The 19953-nt window shown below is 40.4% G+C and overlaps 1 protein-coding gene across 11 annotated transcripts in view; it reads right to left on the bottom strand.

The window, feature by feature from the left end:
• SOX5 (SRY-box transcription factor 5) overlaps window positions 1–19953 on the bottom strand; it is a 649375-nt gene that overhangs the window by 11197 nt on the left and 618225 nt on the right. For all 11 annotated transcript variants that reach the window (XM_086756526.1, XM_086756522.1, XM_086756506.1 and 8 more), the window contains 2 exons: window positions 5088–5196; window positions 3988–4161 (listed from right to left, as the gene is read on the bottom strand). In XM_086756526.1, coding sequence (XP_086612652.1) covers window positions 3988–4161; window positions 5088–5196 — 283 coding nt within the window. The remainder of the gene's footprint in view (window positions 1–3987; window positions 4162–5087; window positions 5197–19953) is intronic.

The raw sequence follows: 19953 nt of genomic DNA, 5'->3' as shown, positions 1-19953 counted from the left end.
TAGGACCAGTTGTTGCAAAATTGTCATGAAAATGTTCTGTCCCAGCACAGTTCCTCTTTCGCTGTGCTAGCTCACTTGCTGCAATTCTACAGTCAGCTCTGGGCAGGCAGATTCTTACCCTCTCATGTGAAAAGATCTGTAAATAGTGGGTGAAGTTAGTCAAATATATAAGGTTTTGTGAGATCAGGGCCATAAAACCAGAAATTTTGATGCGTAATATTTGTACATACAGTTAAACATATAATATTTATACATAAATGTCATTTGTTATGTTTTTCCTTCCTGAGCTGCAAACTCAATACAATAAAAATCCTGGCAGTCTCACCTCTCCTCCTAGCAAATTTTTAATAGCTGCCTTCTGCAGTGATACCTCCTCTTACTACGATTTTACTGTTTTTACAAAATATACCAAATACAATTTACTAGTATGTTTTGAAGTATCATAAATAATTCAACAAACAATGCTGTCAAAATAAATTTTTTAAAAAGGGCACATTTTCTGATGATAAACCCTTAGTTTTTATATTTTATAATTTTCACTTATTTTCTTAGTAATATACAAAATCTGACCAGCTCTCCGATTGGTCTTATTCTGAAACTGTGAAAGTCTGAAGAATATGTAACTCTGATCTTTGAATTTGCACCCACAGGGAAGCTAAGCTGAATGAGTATCGTCAATTAATATACTAAAACTGGTTTAAAATACCTTGTGTTTGGACAAAATATATTTGTAATCGCTTTATCTGACATTGTTCTATGTGTCTATAAACACACACAGACAGGCACGGGGAACCTATGCACGGTGCCAAGCTCAAGCCCAAACAAGGTATGACTGAAGAATCTTGAAAAATCTTTCTTTTTAAGGGAAGATTTACACTCTTTGCTCACCATCTGTGTTAGAAAGCTTTGAGTGGGTCAAGTATGCAAGGCTTTTCTCCTTGACTATGAAAACAAGAACCCGTTCCCCATCCTGGATGCACACAAAATGACAGGTACGATTCTCGCACAACTCTCCCTGATCTGGTGGCTGAGGTATTTAGAAAATAAATTAGAAAACTGTAAGATGTTGCAGGACCAAACATGGCTCTTGCCCCCAAAGTGAGCTAGGGCAGTTGGAGCTGTGCCCACACGATAACTGTGAACCCAGCTGCACAGTCCAGCTATTTCAGTCCAGGGCAGAAAAGAGATAAACCCATGTGTGCCCCGGCCCTTGTGCTCAGGACACACGCGTGTGCCCTACGTAGGGTTAGGAGCTGATTTTAAGCCAAGTTTCTCTGAGAAGAATTTTCAGCTGTTTGTAATACTGCCTAACTTTAGTCCATTAGACTGACATTTTAAATCTGAGTATCTGAATCAGGCTGATTTTATGTTTAAAAAATACACACGCATATCCAAACACTTGTATAATGTACAGGTATGTGTACAGGTACGTAGTCACACGCATTCACATCCACGAGATAATTTCTGAAGGTAGTATCTAACTTCATATTTTCCTAATCTCTTTATGTAGATTTTCCAGTGAAATTAATTAAAATATTTAAAAAAATCTAAACAATGCATTATTAAATTGATAGGGTCCAGTAGACCCATTTTAGCACCTTTTTAACAATTTACTAAAAAAAAAAATCATTATCTGCAAGTTTAAGTTGCAATGAACAGATGGATGACAAACGTATGCACAGATGAATTTAGTGACAAATCCATGTATCTAATTTTTATGCTCAAAACATAATACCACAGTGTCAAACATAATCCCTAGAGAATTCTAGTGCTGGGAAGGGCACCTCCTCTCATTTTACTACAAAAATGACCCTCAATTGGTGACAACTTCATCTAAACTACTCCCCGTGACAATGAGCTCTCCGACCTTGATGTGTTGCAGTGCTGCTAAAAAAAGGGTAAGGAAAAATTGAGGCTTTCTAATAAAGAGACCCTAATACCTGGTTGAACTGTAAGCTTCTAGTTGCTCACTCTACGCCAGTTAACAGAGAGCTCCCCGCTGACTTCAAAAGACTGGCCTTTTGCAATTGAGGGAAGACCTTTGTAATGCTTCTGTCAAGAAAGAAGACATCAGGACAGCCCTCTCCATTGCATAGGTGGAATAAAAAAATTAAATGTGATGTCGGAAAGAAATAGAAACATCATCTTGTACTGCTTCAGACCTTGCTTTTCTCCGTATCTGGCAGCAAAACAGAAAGAGTTTGGAGTCAGCTATACTGTCTGTCACCTCAACAGGATCTGTAATGAATTTGCACATTTTACTCCAACTACTGTATATCTAATCAGAAAAAGATGTCCCCATATCTCCCTGATCTAGCGCCAAATAGTAAAAGGTGATTCCTTATGTTAACAATTTCAGCAGAATGGCTTATTAAAACCAGATTTTAGGGTATTATAAAATGCTTAGAAGCCCTTTAAAATGTCAACCAGGATCCCTGGAGACTGCGTAAAATGTCAGCCCAGCTCAAGCGCCTGTTTTAAGCAGAATGAATTAGCAGTGTGCTGTCGGAGGTTGTTATCCAAAACAATCAGTTAAGAGGGAAAACATCAAGCTCCCTTTGTACTTTCTATATGAAAAGGGCCATTCAGAATGATCTTGTAGATTTCTGAAGCTGATTATTTAAAAACAGGTTTCACCAGGTCTACTCTCAATTTAAAAACAGACCAAAACTATTACTGCCCTGTCCTCAGTCTAATCACATCATACACCTCTGACCAGTATAATCCCTTTTAACCAGTATAAGGTTATTTTACCATAAACATAACCAATTTAGCCTTCTAATCCTGTTCCTGTAACTAATCTAATCATCTCCTACCACCCTTTTAATCATGGGTTAATATCATCACATCTGCCATCCACAGCCAATACATTTTGCCTCTCCGACCAATTTATCTCATTTCCACTTGCCCCCTGCTAACTTCTCATAATACCGCTCTAATCAAGCTAAACTTCAAACCCCTGACCAGCCTAAACTCAGCATATTTACCAGCCCTGCAGCTGGTTAAATGCTGCCATTACAACTGCGCTACCTCTCTCGAGTTGTCTGCAAAACCAAGGAGACCTGCAGCCCAGGTAAACATGTTCCCTGCTTACACTTTCACCCACTGGCCTGAGGGACGCTTAGGTCCTGTAACAGAGTCTTTATCAGTAAAAATACATCAACTCCAATTTGGTCATAGATTACTTTTTTTTTCTGCAGAATATTAATTCATTGGCCTCAGAGATCCTCATTATTCACCTTCTGCATCAGTCAGCACATCACAGAGGAACAACACAGGACAGAATGTGGTCCTGGGAATTTGAGCAAGTAGTGAAAAGTTGGAAGACTACGGCATGAAATTCAGTAGATGGTGTTCGTGACAAATATTGCCTGGGATGTGAGGAGCAGAGGATATAGAAATTAGTTCTGATGTTTCTTCTTTTGATTTCAGGATTATTTTCAGAATATTTAAAATAAAAGTAGTTTGTGATAAAGATCATGTTCTAAAGATAACAAGAACATAATAAAAATCCTTTAAAACTATCAGTGTATAAAATAAAAGGATGTATTTTAGGATCTCTTCCCTGTGCCCATTGATTTGAGCAGAAAGTGGTATGATACAAATCAAATACTGTGGTATGTCACCCCATAGAATCTAGTTATATGAAATAAGTGGGCAAATAAACGATAGCAGTCGTTTTGTTCTTTTTCAACAGCCTAAAGAAATGAACTGGTTTTGTCTATTCAGTTCATGCTTTCGCATCTAAACCACCACCACCACCACCACAATCTCAGTAATTGCAACGACAAAAGAACAATTCAGGCCTGGTTAACGTATACTGCTGGGCAGCACGGTGGAGGTCCGTGGGTTGTCCTTGGTGCAGTCAAGAAGTAGCAAAATAGATGTTCTAGAGCCAGTAATTCTGTTGTGTCAGGTGCTCAGCTCCATGCAGTTAAAAGTTTTTTGAGTTTTGCTACTGAAAGAACAATTCTCTATCATTCTTACCTAGTATCTTGCTGATATTGGAGTTGTGCATGTCAGGGAAGGCTTGAAGGATCTTCCTCCGTTCATCTTTAGCCCACACCATGAATGCATTCATTGGGCGCTTGATATGGGGCTCATTGCTACCACGCCCTCTAGATTCCCGATAAATTCTAGACTCTGAAACTCCCGCGCTTCCTAAAAAGAAAGAGAAAAACATTCCCAGCTTGTGTTTCATTACGTAGCTTCCTCTGCTGTCAGTAACGTATGTCAGGTGCTGCACATTCACTGCGTGAGTGTTCACAATAGGCTAATAGTGTTTCTTCTTTTTACTTGAAGCAGTAGGAAATACCATATATTGTATACTGTCTAGTTTTCAATTATTCTATTGATTCAGTATCACATAGTATAGACTTGATAAAGAGTTTCAGTTGTTCTTTTCAGCACAAAGGACTAAACAGCTTTTCTAAACAATCTTTTACTACTTAGTAATGTAAGCCCAACACTTATCAATGTAGATTTTCTTTTCACTTTCTTCCTTTTTTTGCTTACAGAAAGCTGGTCATATTATGTTACCTATCTTCTAACTTTTTTGTGATGAGAAGGGGGTGATATATAGCAACATCATGAGTTTCTTCTTAAGCAAGTCTCTAACTAGCAAAGGAACATTTACACACCTGCCTGTTTTTGTGCTCACCTCTCCATAACAACATAAGCAATAGCAGAGAAAGAAACGAACATTATGCTTACTTCATCAAACAAGAAAGCTCCTGGAGATGCAGAGCGTGCATCAAATATGGACTATCAGGTCTATAACTCATTGACTCACTGTGCGATCTCATTTATTCCACATCTATTTGCCTCCTTTATTCCCTTTCACCATCAGAAATTCATTCTTGGTCTGGTCTTGAGAAGTGCAGTGTACAAAGACAAGGCTAAAATGATTTTTAGCCTCCAGACATAAAACACCACTTGATGAATCATTTTTTCTTGCCTTGTTTCATAGCCACTTATTGCTAACCACTCCTACTCCTCACAGGCCTCCAGAGGACTTGGATTCTCCTCCAGATCCCGTTGACATGTACACACTAACCTGGAAATAAGGATAAACCATTTGTACTGACCGTCAGAATCTCCACTCATGTTGAAATCCATCATTGCGTGGCTAAACTTCCCGTCTTCACTCTGTTTTACTGCCAGTTGCTGAGTCAGGGTCTCCAATGTTGTTTTGTCCTATATGGGCAAGATAATGGGATTTGGATCAGGAAAATAATTAAACATTGTAACTGCAAAGTTCATAGGTAATTTAGAAGGTTCACAGGGAAGCTGGATAACAATTTGTCCACAACAGTTTACTGAGCCAGGTATTTAAGAACACATAACAATATTTTTTTTCTGGAAGAGATATGGTTGCAGATTCTAACAAGTCCTTTTAAAAACATGCTTATTAGCTAGCGATGAGCAAACTTCATAGTGTTGAAAAGATCGGTTTAGTTAGGCATGATAAAATTGGCTGCAGATCTGAAGAATACTTCAACTCTCTATGTCCCTGGGACTGCAAAGCTGGACTGGAAGTTTAGATTCTACACGCACTTTTGCAATGTATTTATTGTTTTATTCTATTTCCAGCCTGCAATCGAAGTGCAGAGACATGGTGACTTTGCTCTTTTTATTTTTTAAAAGGCAGTATTTTAGGAAGCAGCCCATAGGGGAAAAAAAAAAAAAATCCTGTAGTTCAAACTTATTCAGGCCTTGGGAAGGGTCAGGCTGAATTAAGCATGATATTTGGGCAGCAGTTTGTGTTCTTGTCCAGACTGTTTTGCCCAACCCTACTAACACCCCGTCCGTCATTCATCTAGTCAGAACTATCTGTGAACCCTGGATTGCAACAGGCTAATGCGTGCTGCCAATTAATCTGTCAGGCTGCAGCGGTGTCTAAAGACATTGCCAGGACAACATGCCAGGGCCATCAATTCCAATGTTCTCTTCAAAACACCTCACTTCCCCCTGAATTGTTTGACTTTGCAAATACAAAGGTGTTCCATTTTCCAACTGTTTCTGTTTTCCCAATGAATTTTACTCATAAACATTCTATCTTCCTGACAATCATGTGTTTAAAAATAAATCTTTCAGGAAAGCAATACTAACATTTCAAAATGTTAGGCACTGTGCCTTCTGCAAAGCTAAGAAAATGACATGATATGGAATGATAATAAAGTGGCTCCAGTCGAAAAAATTCTTTTGAGCTTCTTCCTGAAAGAAAGATTGCTGTTTTGTTGCTCTGTTCCACTCCCAATGACTGTAAAAGATCAACAAACTAAAAAAACTTTCAGATTTCACATGGCAACTGGAGACTTTACAACTATTCTATGTAGCCTAATAATGTCAGTGGGTTGTATTATAGAAGAAAACAGAAAAGAGAACATTACGAATACAGAAATGCTCCTCGCAATGTGATGTCCCTGCATCTGCAATTCAAAGCACAGTTCAAATTCATGCAAGTCATTTCACAAAGATTTTCTGGGGAGATTTAGAAATGAGGCTAATCTGCTCAACTTCGTATGTGCGCACAGTTTAGGGAACATGAGGGTAACTTTCTTACTCCTCACATTCTTTTTCACTGTGGATCCCTTTCGCGCTCCTGGTGCTCTGTCTATAAGCAGATACATCACCACCGAAACCGCGTAAGATGAGTTATCCTCTTGTTTTTGCAGGAAAAGCTCATGGGGCAGAGTCAGCCTATCACAAGCAAAAGGGTTTCTGTAACACTCCAAGCACAGCAGATCCAGGAAGCCCAGAGAAGCTTTGAATAAGCACCTGAACTATTCAGGCATTTAGCTTTACCAAACTCTTTGATCTACCGGTTTTAACTCAGCTCTCATTTCCAAAGCAGCCCGTCAGCAGACAGAAAGTCAAGAATAAGTTGACTTTGTATTTCTTCCAAATGGATCTCAGATATAGAATGGAATTCAACAGTTTTTCCTCAGAAAAAAAGCCCTATTTACCATCAACTTCATAATGGTAGCGTTCAAAAATTTTTATGTCAGAAATCATTTTAAAATGCTGTCACCAACCTAAAATACAAAAGAACATCTCCTCTTGTTGGGCATATAATGGGGGAAGAGAGTTTTTCTGTTGCAGACTTTTCCTGAATCATGTATAAACCTCTTAGAGAAACAGAGCTGAGAGCGCAAAGGGCACAGGCTTAACAGCTTTTTCTTTATGCAGTAAACGCAGCTGTTGAAGTCGGAGGCAGTTACATTCAGAACCACACTCTGCCGACATGATCTGATTGAGTCTTAAGGTCAGCGAATACTCCGGCATGCTGGCTGCAAGGTACACACCGGGTAAGGCTCGTTTATCAGAGTTTGACTTAACAAGCCTACGGATGCTCTGCTGCTATTAATCTTGGGGAAAGTTTTGCATTTTGAGGTATAGTCACATTAGATGAAATGCGAGAGCGCAGGCATGACTGAAAAGGGGCTGAGAAGGAATGTCAGATGAGCACCGAGCTCCCGGGCCTCGCTGCTCAGCCCCAGTGCTTGGAGGTGGCTCTCTGAGCAGCCGAAACATGGGGCAGTGGGGAGGGCACCCTTTCAACATGGTGACAATTTACTCCCTGCTACTGCAACATAGAAAATGACACTATAATTCAATCATCAACGATAAAGTAGCAGTGAAAAAGGAAACAGAGGATGTCAAAAAAGTTAGCTGTACTTTTCTGTTAATGTTTAGGAACGTTAAAGTTAAAAAAATACTCAGGCAAGAATAAGTCTGAGGCCTGCTCTTTCTTAAGCCTCTGCAACGGCATTAGGAGAGCAGAAAGAGATCAGCGACATCCTGGCAGGATGTAAAAGCCTGACCCTATGGAAGTAGCGTTCAGATTTCCTGTCCTATGCTCTTCCCATTAAATACACGGCAGCTGATTTTCCCCAGTCCTGATGTATAGGAGTGCTTTTAAAATGACAAAATACTGGAAAGGGGCTAAGCAGCATTCCTATGTTGTTTTGCTTGAAAGTATTCAGTTGATGGCTTACTGCTTTCCGTTTGATGGAAGCATCTCTCTACCTTTCCTACAGAGTCTTCCAGTTGACGGAGAAAGTATTTATGGAAGCACCAAAGAAAAAATCTTTTCTTCCCTGGCCCCAAATAAACTGGCAACCTGCTAACATTGCTGACCCAGCCTCCTCTCACAGAACCTAACTAAGAACTCCAGACAAGAGATCCACAGTGGTTTCAACATTATGCAAAAAGAGGATCTATTTATCATCATTACCTTAACTCCATAGCAAATTACACATTCTTAAAACTGCTGCCACTCTGCTGTGTTGGACTAGCTGCATAAAGAGTAGCAAGTTGTGGCATCATCCAGTGATAACAAGTGGAGTTCATGCATGTTGGGTTCAGCAGCACACTTCAATAAAGTAGTTGTGATACAGCACTGGAATTCAGGAGGCAGCGGCAAATTCCTGTATATGACGCTGGACTTGACTTAAACTTATTTTATCGCTATATCAACCTCTACATCCAATTGCTGGGCAGACAAAGAAAAGGGGAAGAGACTTCAGGTGATGAAATCGTACATGCTTTGAGGGTTTTAAAGCTCCAAGAAAATAATCAGAGTGATAATCCCTTCATTTCAGATTTGCCCCACACCTCACAAGTATAAAATGCTACTCATCCTATGAGTGATGCATGAGTGGCATCAATTGCAGCCTAGAACCAAAATTGCTGGGAAGAACAGGTTGGTCCAAACCCAGGGAAGTGATGCAAAGAATCACTTGTGAGATCTGCTAAAAATCAGACAGCACAAAGCAGCAAAAACAACCAATAAGGAACGCTTCTGCTCTTGCAGAAGAAGAAACAAAGGGCTATCTTGCTAAAGATGAAGTGATTCTTTCTCTTCTAATTTTCTGAATTTTGGATCAGGCCCCAGAAGACTGAAAGACATCTTACCACCATCTTTTTCCTCTACAAAGAACTTCAGTAGAAGTTCAGAAAAACTATCCTAATGGTCATTTCTATTCGACCGTGGGAGAGACTCTCTGTAAGGACAGCGAGAGCTCTGTTGTCTGGATCATTTAAAATTGTAATGGACAAAACAGAGATGATAATACTGTGGAGAGCAACTAATCACACAATAGCCCAATTGTTCAAAGTATAAGCAGAGAGGTTTCATCAATAGCTACTATGTGATGAGAAGTTCCTAAAACTTTGTTAATCAAAGAAAGTAAACTGCTGGAGAAGACTGATTTGTACCACAGCTCCTAGCAATGTTCTAATTATATTTAAAAGAACAATGAAAAACACATACACACATGGAATGTGTCATGTAGAAAAAAAAGATATAAAAAATGACTAAGCACCGCAAGTCAGACTCAGTTTTGTGGTCAGCTGCAAAAGTTACTTGGCTCTCTGTCATGGATAGCTGTCATAGTTTAACAAAACATTGATCTAAAAATGACAAGAACTTGGTTGCAGTCTCTTTCATAGAAGAAACATAAAACAAGAAGAGTCAAAACATATGTAGAACAGTCTTGATAATGTTTGCCAGAACTCCTCCCACTACTATACAAGGATGAAGCAAAACCTTGGAAGGCTTGAGAAGTAAAGACATTCAGATATATTTGCCTACTCCCCTCTGACCCCGCTGCTGCTCTTGTGCTGGATCATGGTACCAACGCTCAGGGTGCATCTGAGACCACGCACATGCCTCCTCTCGTGAAGGACTCCATAGTTCTTCCAGAATACTGTGAATGCTGGGCATATGGCAACGGATCCCTCCTCCCCCTCTCTGAGACATCCTTTTGGCTGGGGTATTTGGCAAACACTGACAGTACTCTGAACTCCGTTAGAATTGTATTTTGGCAAGAGCTGTTTTTCCGATTGCATAATTCAAGGTTAGCAGTTTTACTGAAGCAGTCCACTTTTCACTTTCCTACTCCCCCAACCCTACCACCATTTCCTCTGATATGAATATTTTTCCTCCCAGTTTGATGCCTGCAGAGATACAGTCAGTGTAGAATGCCAGAGGAGGAGTGTTCAGGCACATCTCTTCACATTCCTATTTTTCTTATTCCAAGTGAACTGAAAGGCCAGGTGAAAAAAATGCATTTGTAGAGGAGCTGCAGAGAGCCAAACACAGTTACATATGGACTGCAAGGAGAAAGTCGCTCATCAGCTCTTGCACCTAAGAATTACAAATACACTGACGGACAGAGTGCCTGCTACCTTTGCTCCCTTCAGTGTCAATGTGTAAAAAGAAACAGATGGTTGCCTGTTATTGCCCTTTTTAGTGTCCCATTTCCCCACTCCCTCTCCAAGTGCAGTTTGTCCAGCTATTTACCATCCTGCTCTGCGGGAAAAATTCCCACATCTAAACTCTAAAGGTGGCATTTTCAAGTAGACTGAGTTTTGATAAGCTTGTTTTTATCTTATACTGTTGAGCAGGGCCTGCGACAACATCTAATGTGGTTTGTGGTGCTGAGGCAAAAGTCCTATTTCAGCAAGCACCAGTAAATATCAACCATTCAGGCACATACTTTGGTCAATATGCACTGAATTTTAAAGTACTACACAGATTAGCTGCTAGCCTATGATCCCACAATGAAAGTTCACTTCTGTTTATGACAGAAAAACATATTTAATTATCAGACACACTGGTGGTGCCAGGTGTCATCCTTTCAACATTATGATATTTTCCTTAGCTCTCCAAAAAGGTGAAGAGTCTTATCCTACATCTGACATGAGTGAAGATTTTGTAAAAGTTATCTTTCTGTGCAATTCCTCTCCTTCTTGCAATAATAAACATCAGAATAGCTTGTGTTACTAAATCTTCATCCACAGTCTTTCAAAATGTGGAAAACATGAGGTAGGTAGGCATTATGGATTACAAGAGAGCTGGAAGAACTTAGTGGAACCACTGGCAGTAGTGAGAGGTGTGCCCAGAGGTCTGCACATGATGAATTATTTGCAGTCCAGGCTCTACTCCTGCATATTCATGCCATGGTCCTTCAAAACAGGTACTGTCCACAAGGTTTACGTCCCAGTTCAAACCATGTCACCATCCAGATCATGTTACATCTATAACCGCTGTAAGAGAATTTCTGGCTCTTTTCTGAGGAATCTTCTACTTAGATTTAGGTGTTTCTGTGTAACAGATCACGTTGCCCAAGTGTTTTGCACTCATCAGTGAATTTAGCCACAAAATTTCAGAAATAAAGGCAGCACTATTAACTCTGTTTACCAGATGGGAAACTGAATTACACATTAAGTGACTTGCCAAAGGTTCCTCAGTAAGACTGGTAGTTTTAGGAACTGAAACTAGCACTCCTGAATCTTATCCAAAAATTATAACCTCAAGCTTACAATTTCTTTGTGAGTATGGAATTGTGACTCTTGCTGATGGCACATTTTACTAGGGAAAGCAAAATAAAATAAAAACAAGAGCAGTTACAGATCCTCCATTACAATAGACCTTGCTGAAGTAATGCTTGCAGGGCTGTAAAACGCATAAAAAGCACATGCATGAAATGATAAAATAGAGTGAGACTTTCAAATGTTGACTCAGTAATTGTTAAACGCCTTCTAGCTGCACAATTTTATAGTCTTCTACTGTACTAATGAAAAGGGAAGAAACAACAAAGAAGGGTTTTAGCCTTCCAATTATATAAACTCTGTGGACCACCAAAGAAGATGAAAGATTATTTATAATGTCACAGCAATTTATCATTTGGGAGGTTTTTTTTGTTGTTGTTGCATCAAAGTTGAGTATGAAGAAACAATGCAGTCACCACCCCCTCAGCTTTTTCAGTTTTGCTTATCTGAGATCTCTCTTTTGTCATGGAATAATCCACCCACAGAACCTAAAAGCAGCATTAGAAAAAAGAAAATTAAACAACATTCTTTAGTTGTGGCTCTTCCTGATTTTATGGTACTTCTTTCAGAATTATTACATTCAGTCTTAACTGGGGCTACATCACTTGGTAAAAGACCAACATCTTTTGGTTTACGGTATATATTCAAATCCACATTGGTTCAATACTGCCTGAAAATGGTTGCATCTGATTTGTAATCTATATGAAGTGCTATATGGACTCAATAGAGAGGTGCTCTATAAGGTGTTCTAGGGAAAAATCAGATGGATCAAGTAGGCCCAGACACTTAACTACTCTCCTCTGGGGAACAGACGCCCAGTCATAGGGGAAAATTGCTGGAATTTGTATAGTTGTTTTCTTTGTGGTACATTGTGGACGTAGGTCTTCGGTTTCTAAGTGCTCTCAAGTCATTACCTTTCAAAGCACTGAAGGCAAGACACAGTCAACTAAAATAAAAAGAGAAAAATCCTTAATAACTTGGCAGCCCTAAGCGTTAAGTCTCTAATATTTCTTTAAAATTCTTTATTCAAGAAATAATTACTTCCCTCAGTAAAATAAATTATTTGACCTGGAAACAAACTGATGGGAAGTAGTAATTATAGAGGAAATGAGGACACTGAGGTCCTCCTTATCTTTGGTTATGAGCTCTGAGAGATAGTGTAAGTCAGGATTTCTAAATGAAGATGCAGGTAGGGCTGGCCCAGCCAACTATTTTACAAAAGAAATTAAAAGGAAAGCTGAAGTGAAGCAGAATCAGGAGACATTGCTTGCTTCCTACAAAAGTTTTTACAGTGCGGGCTTAGGCATCAACCTCAACCAGACCCAGCTGTAATCCACTGACTGCAAATAGGTTAAGAGTTACGTGACCCAGTTTCTCATCTAGACTGCCTTCCGTGCTGATGTGCTCTGTAAGTTTGTGTGAATTGTTCAGTCGCTGCCCCCTAGTTTCCTCAACTAAGCAGGATGGAAACAGTAACATTTTCTCACCATTATGAAGAGTTTTGAGATCTCTGGATGAAATCTGCTGCACAAATTTTAATGAAGGATTTCACAGCGAGTGAGGAAGGGCTGCTACAGCTGATCGGTGAGGAAAGGAAGGGTTAACTGCGGAAGAGAGGTGGCGCACTAAAAATGAAACAAGATGAAAATCACAACCCATGCAGGATATCCTGAGAAAGAAGGTCTACGGGCACATAAGGAGAAAGCAAGAATACAGTCTCTGCTTTCCTGGCAATTGTTTATGAAACAATGAGTGACTCAACTGCGCAGCAGCAATACAGATATACAGACTATTCTTTTCCATTTTTCCCTAGAAGATATTCAAGCTATGAAGACTGCTGTACCTTTGCTTACGTTTCTTCCAGCCCTAATGAAGAATTTGACTTGCAATCTAAGCTATCTCCTAAGAAAGAAACCACCAGTCATTGTAGTGGTCATTTATGAAGTAAAGCTTAGCTTGCCTACGCCCCAGCATCAGCATCAATACAATCAAAGGTAAAGTCCAGCAACCCCAAAACACAATAGCAGCTGTTTGTCACTCAGCTAAGTGATCATCTGCATACTAAGATGGGCAGAACACGACAGGCTGATCCCCAAGAAGACTAAGTGGACACAATTCACAAAGGAATCAGGCTCAGCCTTTTACACTGAAGAGAGATATTGCACTGATGCTGGTGGCCGTAAATGTGCTGTGTGAAAAGCCCTAGCTATTGGAGGCACCTGATTATGTAAAAATAATAATAAAATCTCAGGAAGTAATTAGCTCTCATGGCTGTAGGGCATAGCTTAGAACTTAAACCCAGAAACTCTAAAAGCTCAAAAGACATAACAAGAACTGCAAATCAATTGTACGTTTTTTTTTTTCAGGAGGAAGTTGATCCATCTTTATTGGGCTTAATAAAATTTCCACTAAGGTATAAACAGCTGCAGTCCTCCTTGATCCACACTAGCATGCATATGTTTCCAGGCTCTGCCCTTTGGAGTGAACGAAGACTTAAACTCCCGTTCAGATTTCAGCAGCTGCAAGGACCCCAGGTTCTTCCCTTGCCGCTTTACCTGCTCTTCTCCTTTACTTCAGTGGGAGTTCCATGCACATATTTGTGGGCAGGATTTGTCCCTCCCTCTGTACGTTTCATTTTTTATTAGCTATCCCTGCTCATGCATCCCTGCCATAATGATGTACTAAAGGCACACATACACAATTTTTCTTTGAAAAATGTATCTGGGCATTTAATAGATGATGGTCAATCAGGAAAAAAAAAAAAAAAAGAGTTTCAAAATAAAGGGCTAAAGTCCTTGGGGGAATAAAAAAAAATCCTCATTGCAGAATCTCTCCCTCCCATGCATAGGCACTTGCTAACTGAGAGTAGTGGCACTGTGACAGAAGTAGCAAAACCAAAGGCAGGCTCCACTAAAAGAAAATGGGGGAGGGGAAGTCTTCCACTGGCCATCTGTGAAAATAAGGCATGTGGCCATTAAATGCAGAGGCTGTAAATATAAATATACACAAGCTCCACAAAGCAAATGGCAAAAACTGGGGTGGTGGGGGGGCAGGGGGGAGAAAGGAAAAATGAATAAACTTTCAGCTGAGGCAAATTAAAATGTTTAATGCTTAGTTACTAGCGCCGGACAAAAACAATCCTGATCTTTGCAGTGTGCAAACTAGACATGTGTTTTTAATTAAATTTGAGAAAAGTTTCAGGAGAAATGACAATGGATACAGTAGCCCTGTTGAATTGAGGACTCCTTGAACATGGATGATCCTGTTGAGCCTGCTGATTGGGCTTACTGAAAGGCTGACATACAGGGTGATGGATGGGTGATGACATAATACCTGCTTGCCTTCTTGTCATGCTTTTTGAAAACTGCCTGCTCTGCGTTGATAGCATTAACAAAGAGGACTGCAACCCGCATACAAGAATTTCTGCTGGCAAAGAACCTCAGTAAGACAAAATTAGGAAGAGGGTAAGGAACAGGGTAATAAGAAGGGGACATACAGTTGTTAGGATACCATGTTAACTTTTGTATTTTGGAACTGTAACAGTCCATTGTCTGCAAATACTCTCTGGTCCTCACATTGTCTAGTAATTATTCCAAACAGAAGGATCTCTGCTCACACTGTGAGAAGAGAGAAAAAAAGATTACACTGATCATCTTTCCTGGTGTTTTACAGGCCAATGTGGAATAGAGTGGGCTACAAATTACAGGACACAGATATTAGCAGTCTGCTGAACTTGCAGGGATAAGAGTGTGTGTGTGTGTGTAATATCTGTGGGTGATACAGCCTCTGCTAGTCATGGGAAACACTAAAGTATTTTTCCAGTAAAATACTACAGAGATTATGAAAATGGGCAGGTTTAACTCTTACAAGTGATTTGGTTTATGGTGTTAGTATTGCACCTCTGGACTTACTTCCAGTGGTTTTCTCCTGTTTGGAAAGCCTAGCTTGCAGCAGGTCCCATACTTCCCAGTTCCAATCATTACAACTTATTCCCTCTAGTCTGATCCGTGGACAGTCAGTGTCTGCAGCAAGCATGAGGTCAGAGTCTGTTTTACCAACCCTTCTCTTTTCTTCTCCTCCTTGCCCTTCTCTCCTCCAGTTTTTTTTTTCTCTACTTTCTGGGTCAAGTTTAACCATTAGGGGAAGAAAAAAATGTTATTGAAGTAAAATTCTCTACTGCAAGAGAAATTTAAATCCCATGTGTTAAACCTGCTCCTCCTTATGCCTTTAGTAAAGAGAGCTCCAGTGTTTTATTTCTCAAAGACAGCAGGATCTGCAGGTTTGAGATTCTGAGTATCTCCCTCCTCCCCGAGGGGAGAGCAGGGACAGAATTCATTTCAGCTCAGCAGATCACAGCAGTTTCTTAAGAGTTAACTCTGCTATCCCCATCCATCAGGCAGCCAGCGAGGCATCGGGAAGGAATGATGGATGTAAAATTATTACAGGGCTGCCACCCGATATACTTACTGCCATTTGTAACTAACGCTGGAACTGACACACTTTTTTCATTATTAAACATCCACATTAAGTCAACATTGGTCACTGTCATTTCATGTTTGGCACTCTCTTAAGGGGAAGAGGGAGAAGTGGGGGTGGGAGCGGGGAGGATGGTGGGAGGAGGGGTGGGTGGGAATGGGAGGAAAGGCATCCTGAACCCAGTGTTCCATAAGCATGAGTAATAAATAGGCTCCTGCTTACAATGCTGGAATAAATATTGTTACAAATAGCTCTTTAGTTACAGCCCAGCAGACAAGTACATGTCATAGCCTTTTAAAAGGATGCACTCCAAGCCATAACAGAGAGAACTTGTATCACAGGTTAAGAAACACTCCAGCACAGGATGCACACGTATTCAGACACACTCATCTCAACGAGCGTGACTGCATCCGTACGGGTCTGAAATGCTTGCGTGGCTGTGTATACTTACACAACTGTCCCAGCCATCTGCACCTCTAGCAGCAGGCGCCAGCATTCGGAAACCAGTACCTCTGTTTGTACCAGTGCACACAGACACAATACCTGCTTGTGTGCCCCCCTCCTCCTTTTTTACAGTTACCAGGGTACGTACACAAACGTTTGAGAGTCTGGCTATAGGCAGAAAATTACTGGCTAGCTCAGTGCATGTTTGTGCTGTGTATCTCTGAAAGAGTGCACTGCAGGCTTGGATGCATGCACACACAGGCTGGCTCTTTGTGTTTGTGTACATCTCCTTTGCAGAGGAACAGGCAGTTTTGGGGCCGAACAAATAGACCAGAGTCCACTTGCTGATGCTGCCCATTGTGGTGTTTGCACTAGATGACAATCTGCGCTCTAAGCTACATATAATAAAAGGTAACATTGTTTATGTATAGTACATATCAAGCTATAATTAACTGTAGATGACAATTACAAATAAAACTATGCTCCTGGGTTTCCAAGAAACCAGAAAAACATATACACACACTTCTCATTTATACACGGAAATGTTTCCAAGAAAAGTAATGTAAAAATATGTTTTATTGCATTTGCAATTAAAATAGGTTTTAGTAAAATCCATGTTCATCACGATGCTTATAGTTTTTAGTGTAATCCTCTGAAAATCAAATCCCCCAAGACGGTCCAAGCTGCATGCCCATAAGGTGACTCACCGAAATCATCCTAGCCATTTTAAAAAAATCTTTTCTCATTTATGACTCCTTTTATACAGTTTCACTCCAATTCCACAAAATTCCTGTCTGACTACTGCCTTACAGCTGGCAGGTCTGGCTGCCTACAAGGATCAACCCATTTGGGAACATGAGCCAGATAACAGGTCATGTACACATGTGAAGAAAAGCCCCAAGAGGTTTAACAGAGACACACAAAGGTGATTTCCAGCCCTGAGCCTGCCCAGCTACCCCTGGCACATAAATCCCTACCAGAAGCCTAACATATGTGTTCAGAACCGCACAGAGTGTGCCTTCATTGGTAGGCTGCAGCAGCAACTCACGCAACAAAAAACTCAACAGGTCTCAGAGAATCATAGGTCCCCGTAACTACACTAGCCACTGCAGCCAAGAAGGGAGGAATACAATCTACAATAGACCCAGATGAGTGTTTGTTGCCTATAAAGATTGAGATCACCCTACAGGAAGGAGAGTCATTCTTCTATATGTAACTATTGGGATAATGTACATTCTTAAGTATGAATATGCCGACAGACACATAGCTACATTAGGCTAACCCTCTTTTAATCCCATCCCCCACTTCAAAATCTCCCTGTCAGGAAGCAAGCAGTGAGCAAATGTAATGTCCCAAAAGTTCAGGGGGCTGCCTCTAAGTCTCCCAGTGGGACCCTGAGGTTCTGAAGGGAAACCCTCAGTGGTAACACTGCAGCACTGTTTCTCACTACACACCTTCACAACTATCTCTTTTCTTTCCATTGAAAACAAGGAAAAACAGAATAAAATTTAATTCAAAATGGCAACACGTGCCTTCCTCTCACGTCTTGGTCTTAATAAAAGAGAAAACTTTAAAGTACTAGAACAAAGAGACACAAACTTTATAGAAGTTGGGGTGTTTGTCTGGATCTGAACTTCACAGCAGTGGGTCACCCAGAGTATATATGGGAAAGGAGAACAAGCACCTAAGCTTTACAGCCTGCGTCTTTTACTCTGTTGGGTCAAATGCCAAGAGACAGCTCAGGGGACCCTACAAGCTAAAAGGTGCAACTTCTTAACTAGTGCTTAGTGGCTTAAGCTGTCACCCCAGCACCTCAAATACCATTATAGTCTAGGAGAGCTCAAACTTGGTTCTGTCCTTTCGTGCCTCCACTTTAAAAATAAAATAAAATAAAGTAAAATAAAATAAAATAAAATAAAGTAAAACAAAATAAATCAGTGTGCCTCGAAGAGTTTTGGCATCTATCTTATCAAAAACCCCAAACCCTACAGTTGCTTTAGAAAAAACTTCAACTGAGCAAACAATTTTTTCTTCCTGCTACCTTGTAAAAGAACTCTCTGCCCTCTGTGAGCCCACCAGGAGGCATGAATTAGAGAGGAAAATAAACTTCAACTGGGGTTGAGGGTGAGAAGTGAAAACAGAAGGGGTAAGGAGAATCCTGACAATAGGAAAGTAACAGAATAAAGTGAATGCAGATGGTTCCACTCCTGTTACTTAATCAAAAGGCTGTGCAGAGTCACTAGAGCCAGCATAAAGTCATGTGTTAGAACAACAGCTGATCTGTATTAAAGAAGATTAACTCGCAATGCCATGGTGGAAGGCCTGGGATTATTTTATGTACTTCCATTGCCGAACAAGCCGTCAGCACAATTACTGCCCTCCGATGTGAATGACTGATCTGTAACCACAGCTAAACAGCATGCTTAGGGGCCTGGGTGCTTCATGAAGATGAATTTCTATACCATCAAAGTGCTTTTAATGGGCTTCCTGATCCAACCACAAGGCCTGCTTTGCAAGTATACAGAACTCAGGATGAAGGCTTCCTGTCCAAAAGGATTTGGTCGGTTGTCACTTGACAATTCCCAGCCAGCACAAGGGAGAAGAGGGGGGAGATAGGTAGAGTTGTCTCTGCTTTGGAGGATTAAAAAAAAAAAAAAAAAAAAAAAAGAGAGAGAGAAAAAAAAAGGGAAAAAAAAGGGTACAGATGCTTTCTGAATGCAACCAACTGCTGTATCCACAGCTGAATTCAATGCGCTTAACAAATAATGGCAATTTAGCTATGCTTGCGAGGAATAGCTTGAGTCACTTTGCATTAGCATCTGGCTGAGTGTTAAAGTCATTTCTACATGGGGAGCAGAGAAAAGAAATTTCTGCTCCGAGCATCCTTTCAAGAATGCTTAAATATTTGAATATAAATTCCTTTGTGCTTCTGATCACTTCTTCTTATATCTGACACTCTGCTTTTCCCTTTTCCCTTCTGGTACTCTTTATGTGAAATGCTGTAAACAAGCTCCATCCCTCTCTTTCTCTCTTCCCCATACCAGCGCTCTTATTCTTCTAAGGGAGACTGTATGTACTGCCAGATACCTATTACACTGACCTCTTTTTTTCTTCCCCTTCCTCTCAAGAAAGTGCATGAAATTGGAGTCATTTCTACATCACTTACACTCAGGATGGGCTGATGAAAAAAGTACAGTAGTGAGAGACTCACATGTACATTCAACATTCATTACCCAGACTGCTGGCTTCTCACAGCTTATTGATCAAACTCCATCTAAAACCAGGGAAAATGGAAAGCTATCCAAATTAGCAATCTGCTCATTCTGGACAATATTGTTTGACTCACAAGCTTCCTAGGATGACTGACTTTCAAGTTTCTGCTAAATAGCTGATCATTTTTATTCATTCTACTTATCTGCCTATCTCAGTGATTCACACTAGGCTTTACAGCGAAAAGCCAACAGAAGCAGTTTCGTAAAATTCAGTTTACACCAAATGCAACAATGGTCATCTTTGTTGTACTGCACAATGAAGGGCGTATCATCTCCGAAAATACTGCAGGAGAAGAGAGGAACTGAGGAAAAAGTCTTGCTAAGCATATGACGTTGACGGGCACACAAGAGTTTGGAAGTGTATCTTAGGTGGCAGTGTTATAAGGACGGCTCACTACAAATGTGGCAGCAAGAACTGGCA

The sequence above is a fragment of the Chlamydotis macqueenii genome, chromosome 1 (assembly GCF_036417535.1).
Source record: "Chlamydotis macqueenii isolate bChlMac1 chromosome 1, bChlMac1.mat, whole genome shotgun sequence".
Taxonomy (NCBI): Eukaryota; Metazoa; Chordata; class Aves; order Otidiformes; family Otididae; genus Chlamydotis; species Chlamydotis macqueenii.
The sequence above is the reverse complement of the archived record's forward strand: the minus strand, read 5'-3'. Positions and strand labels throughout refer to the sequence as shown.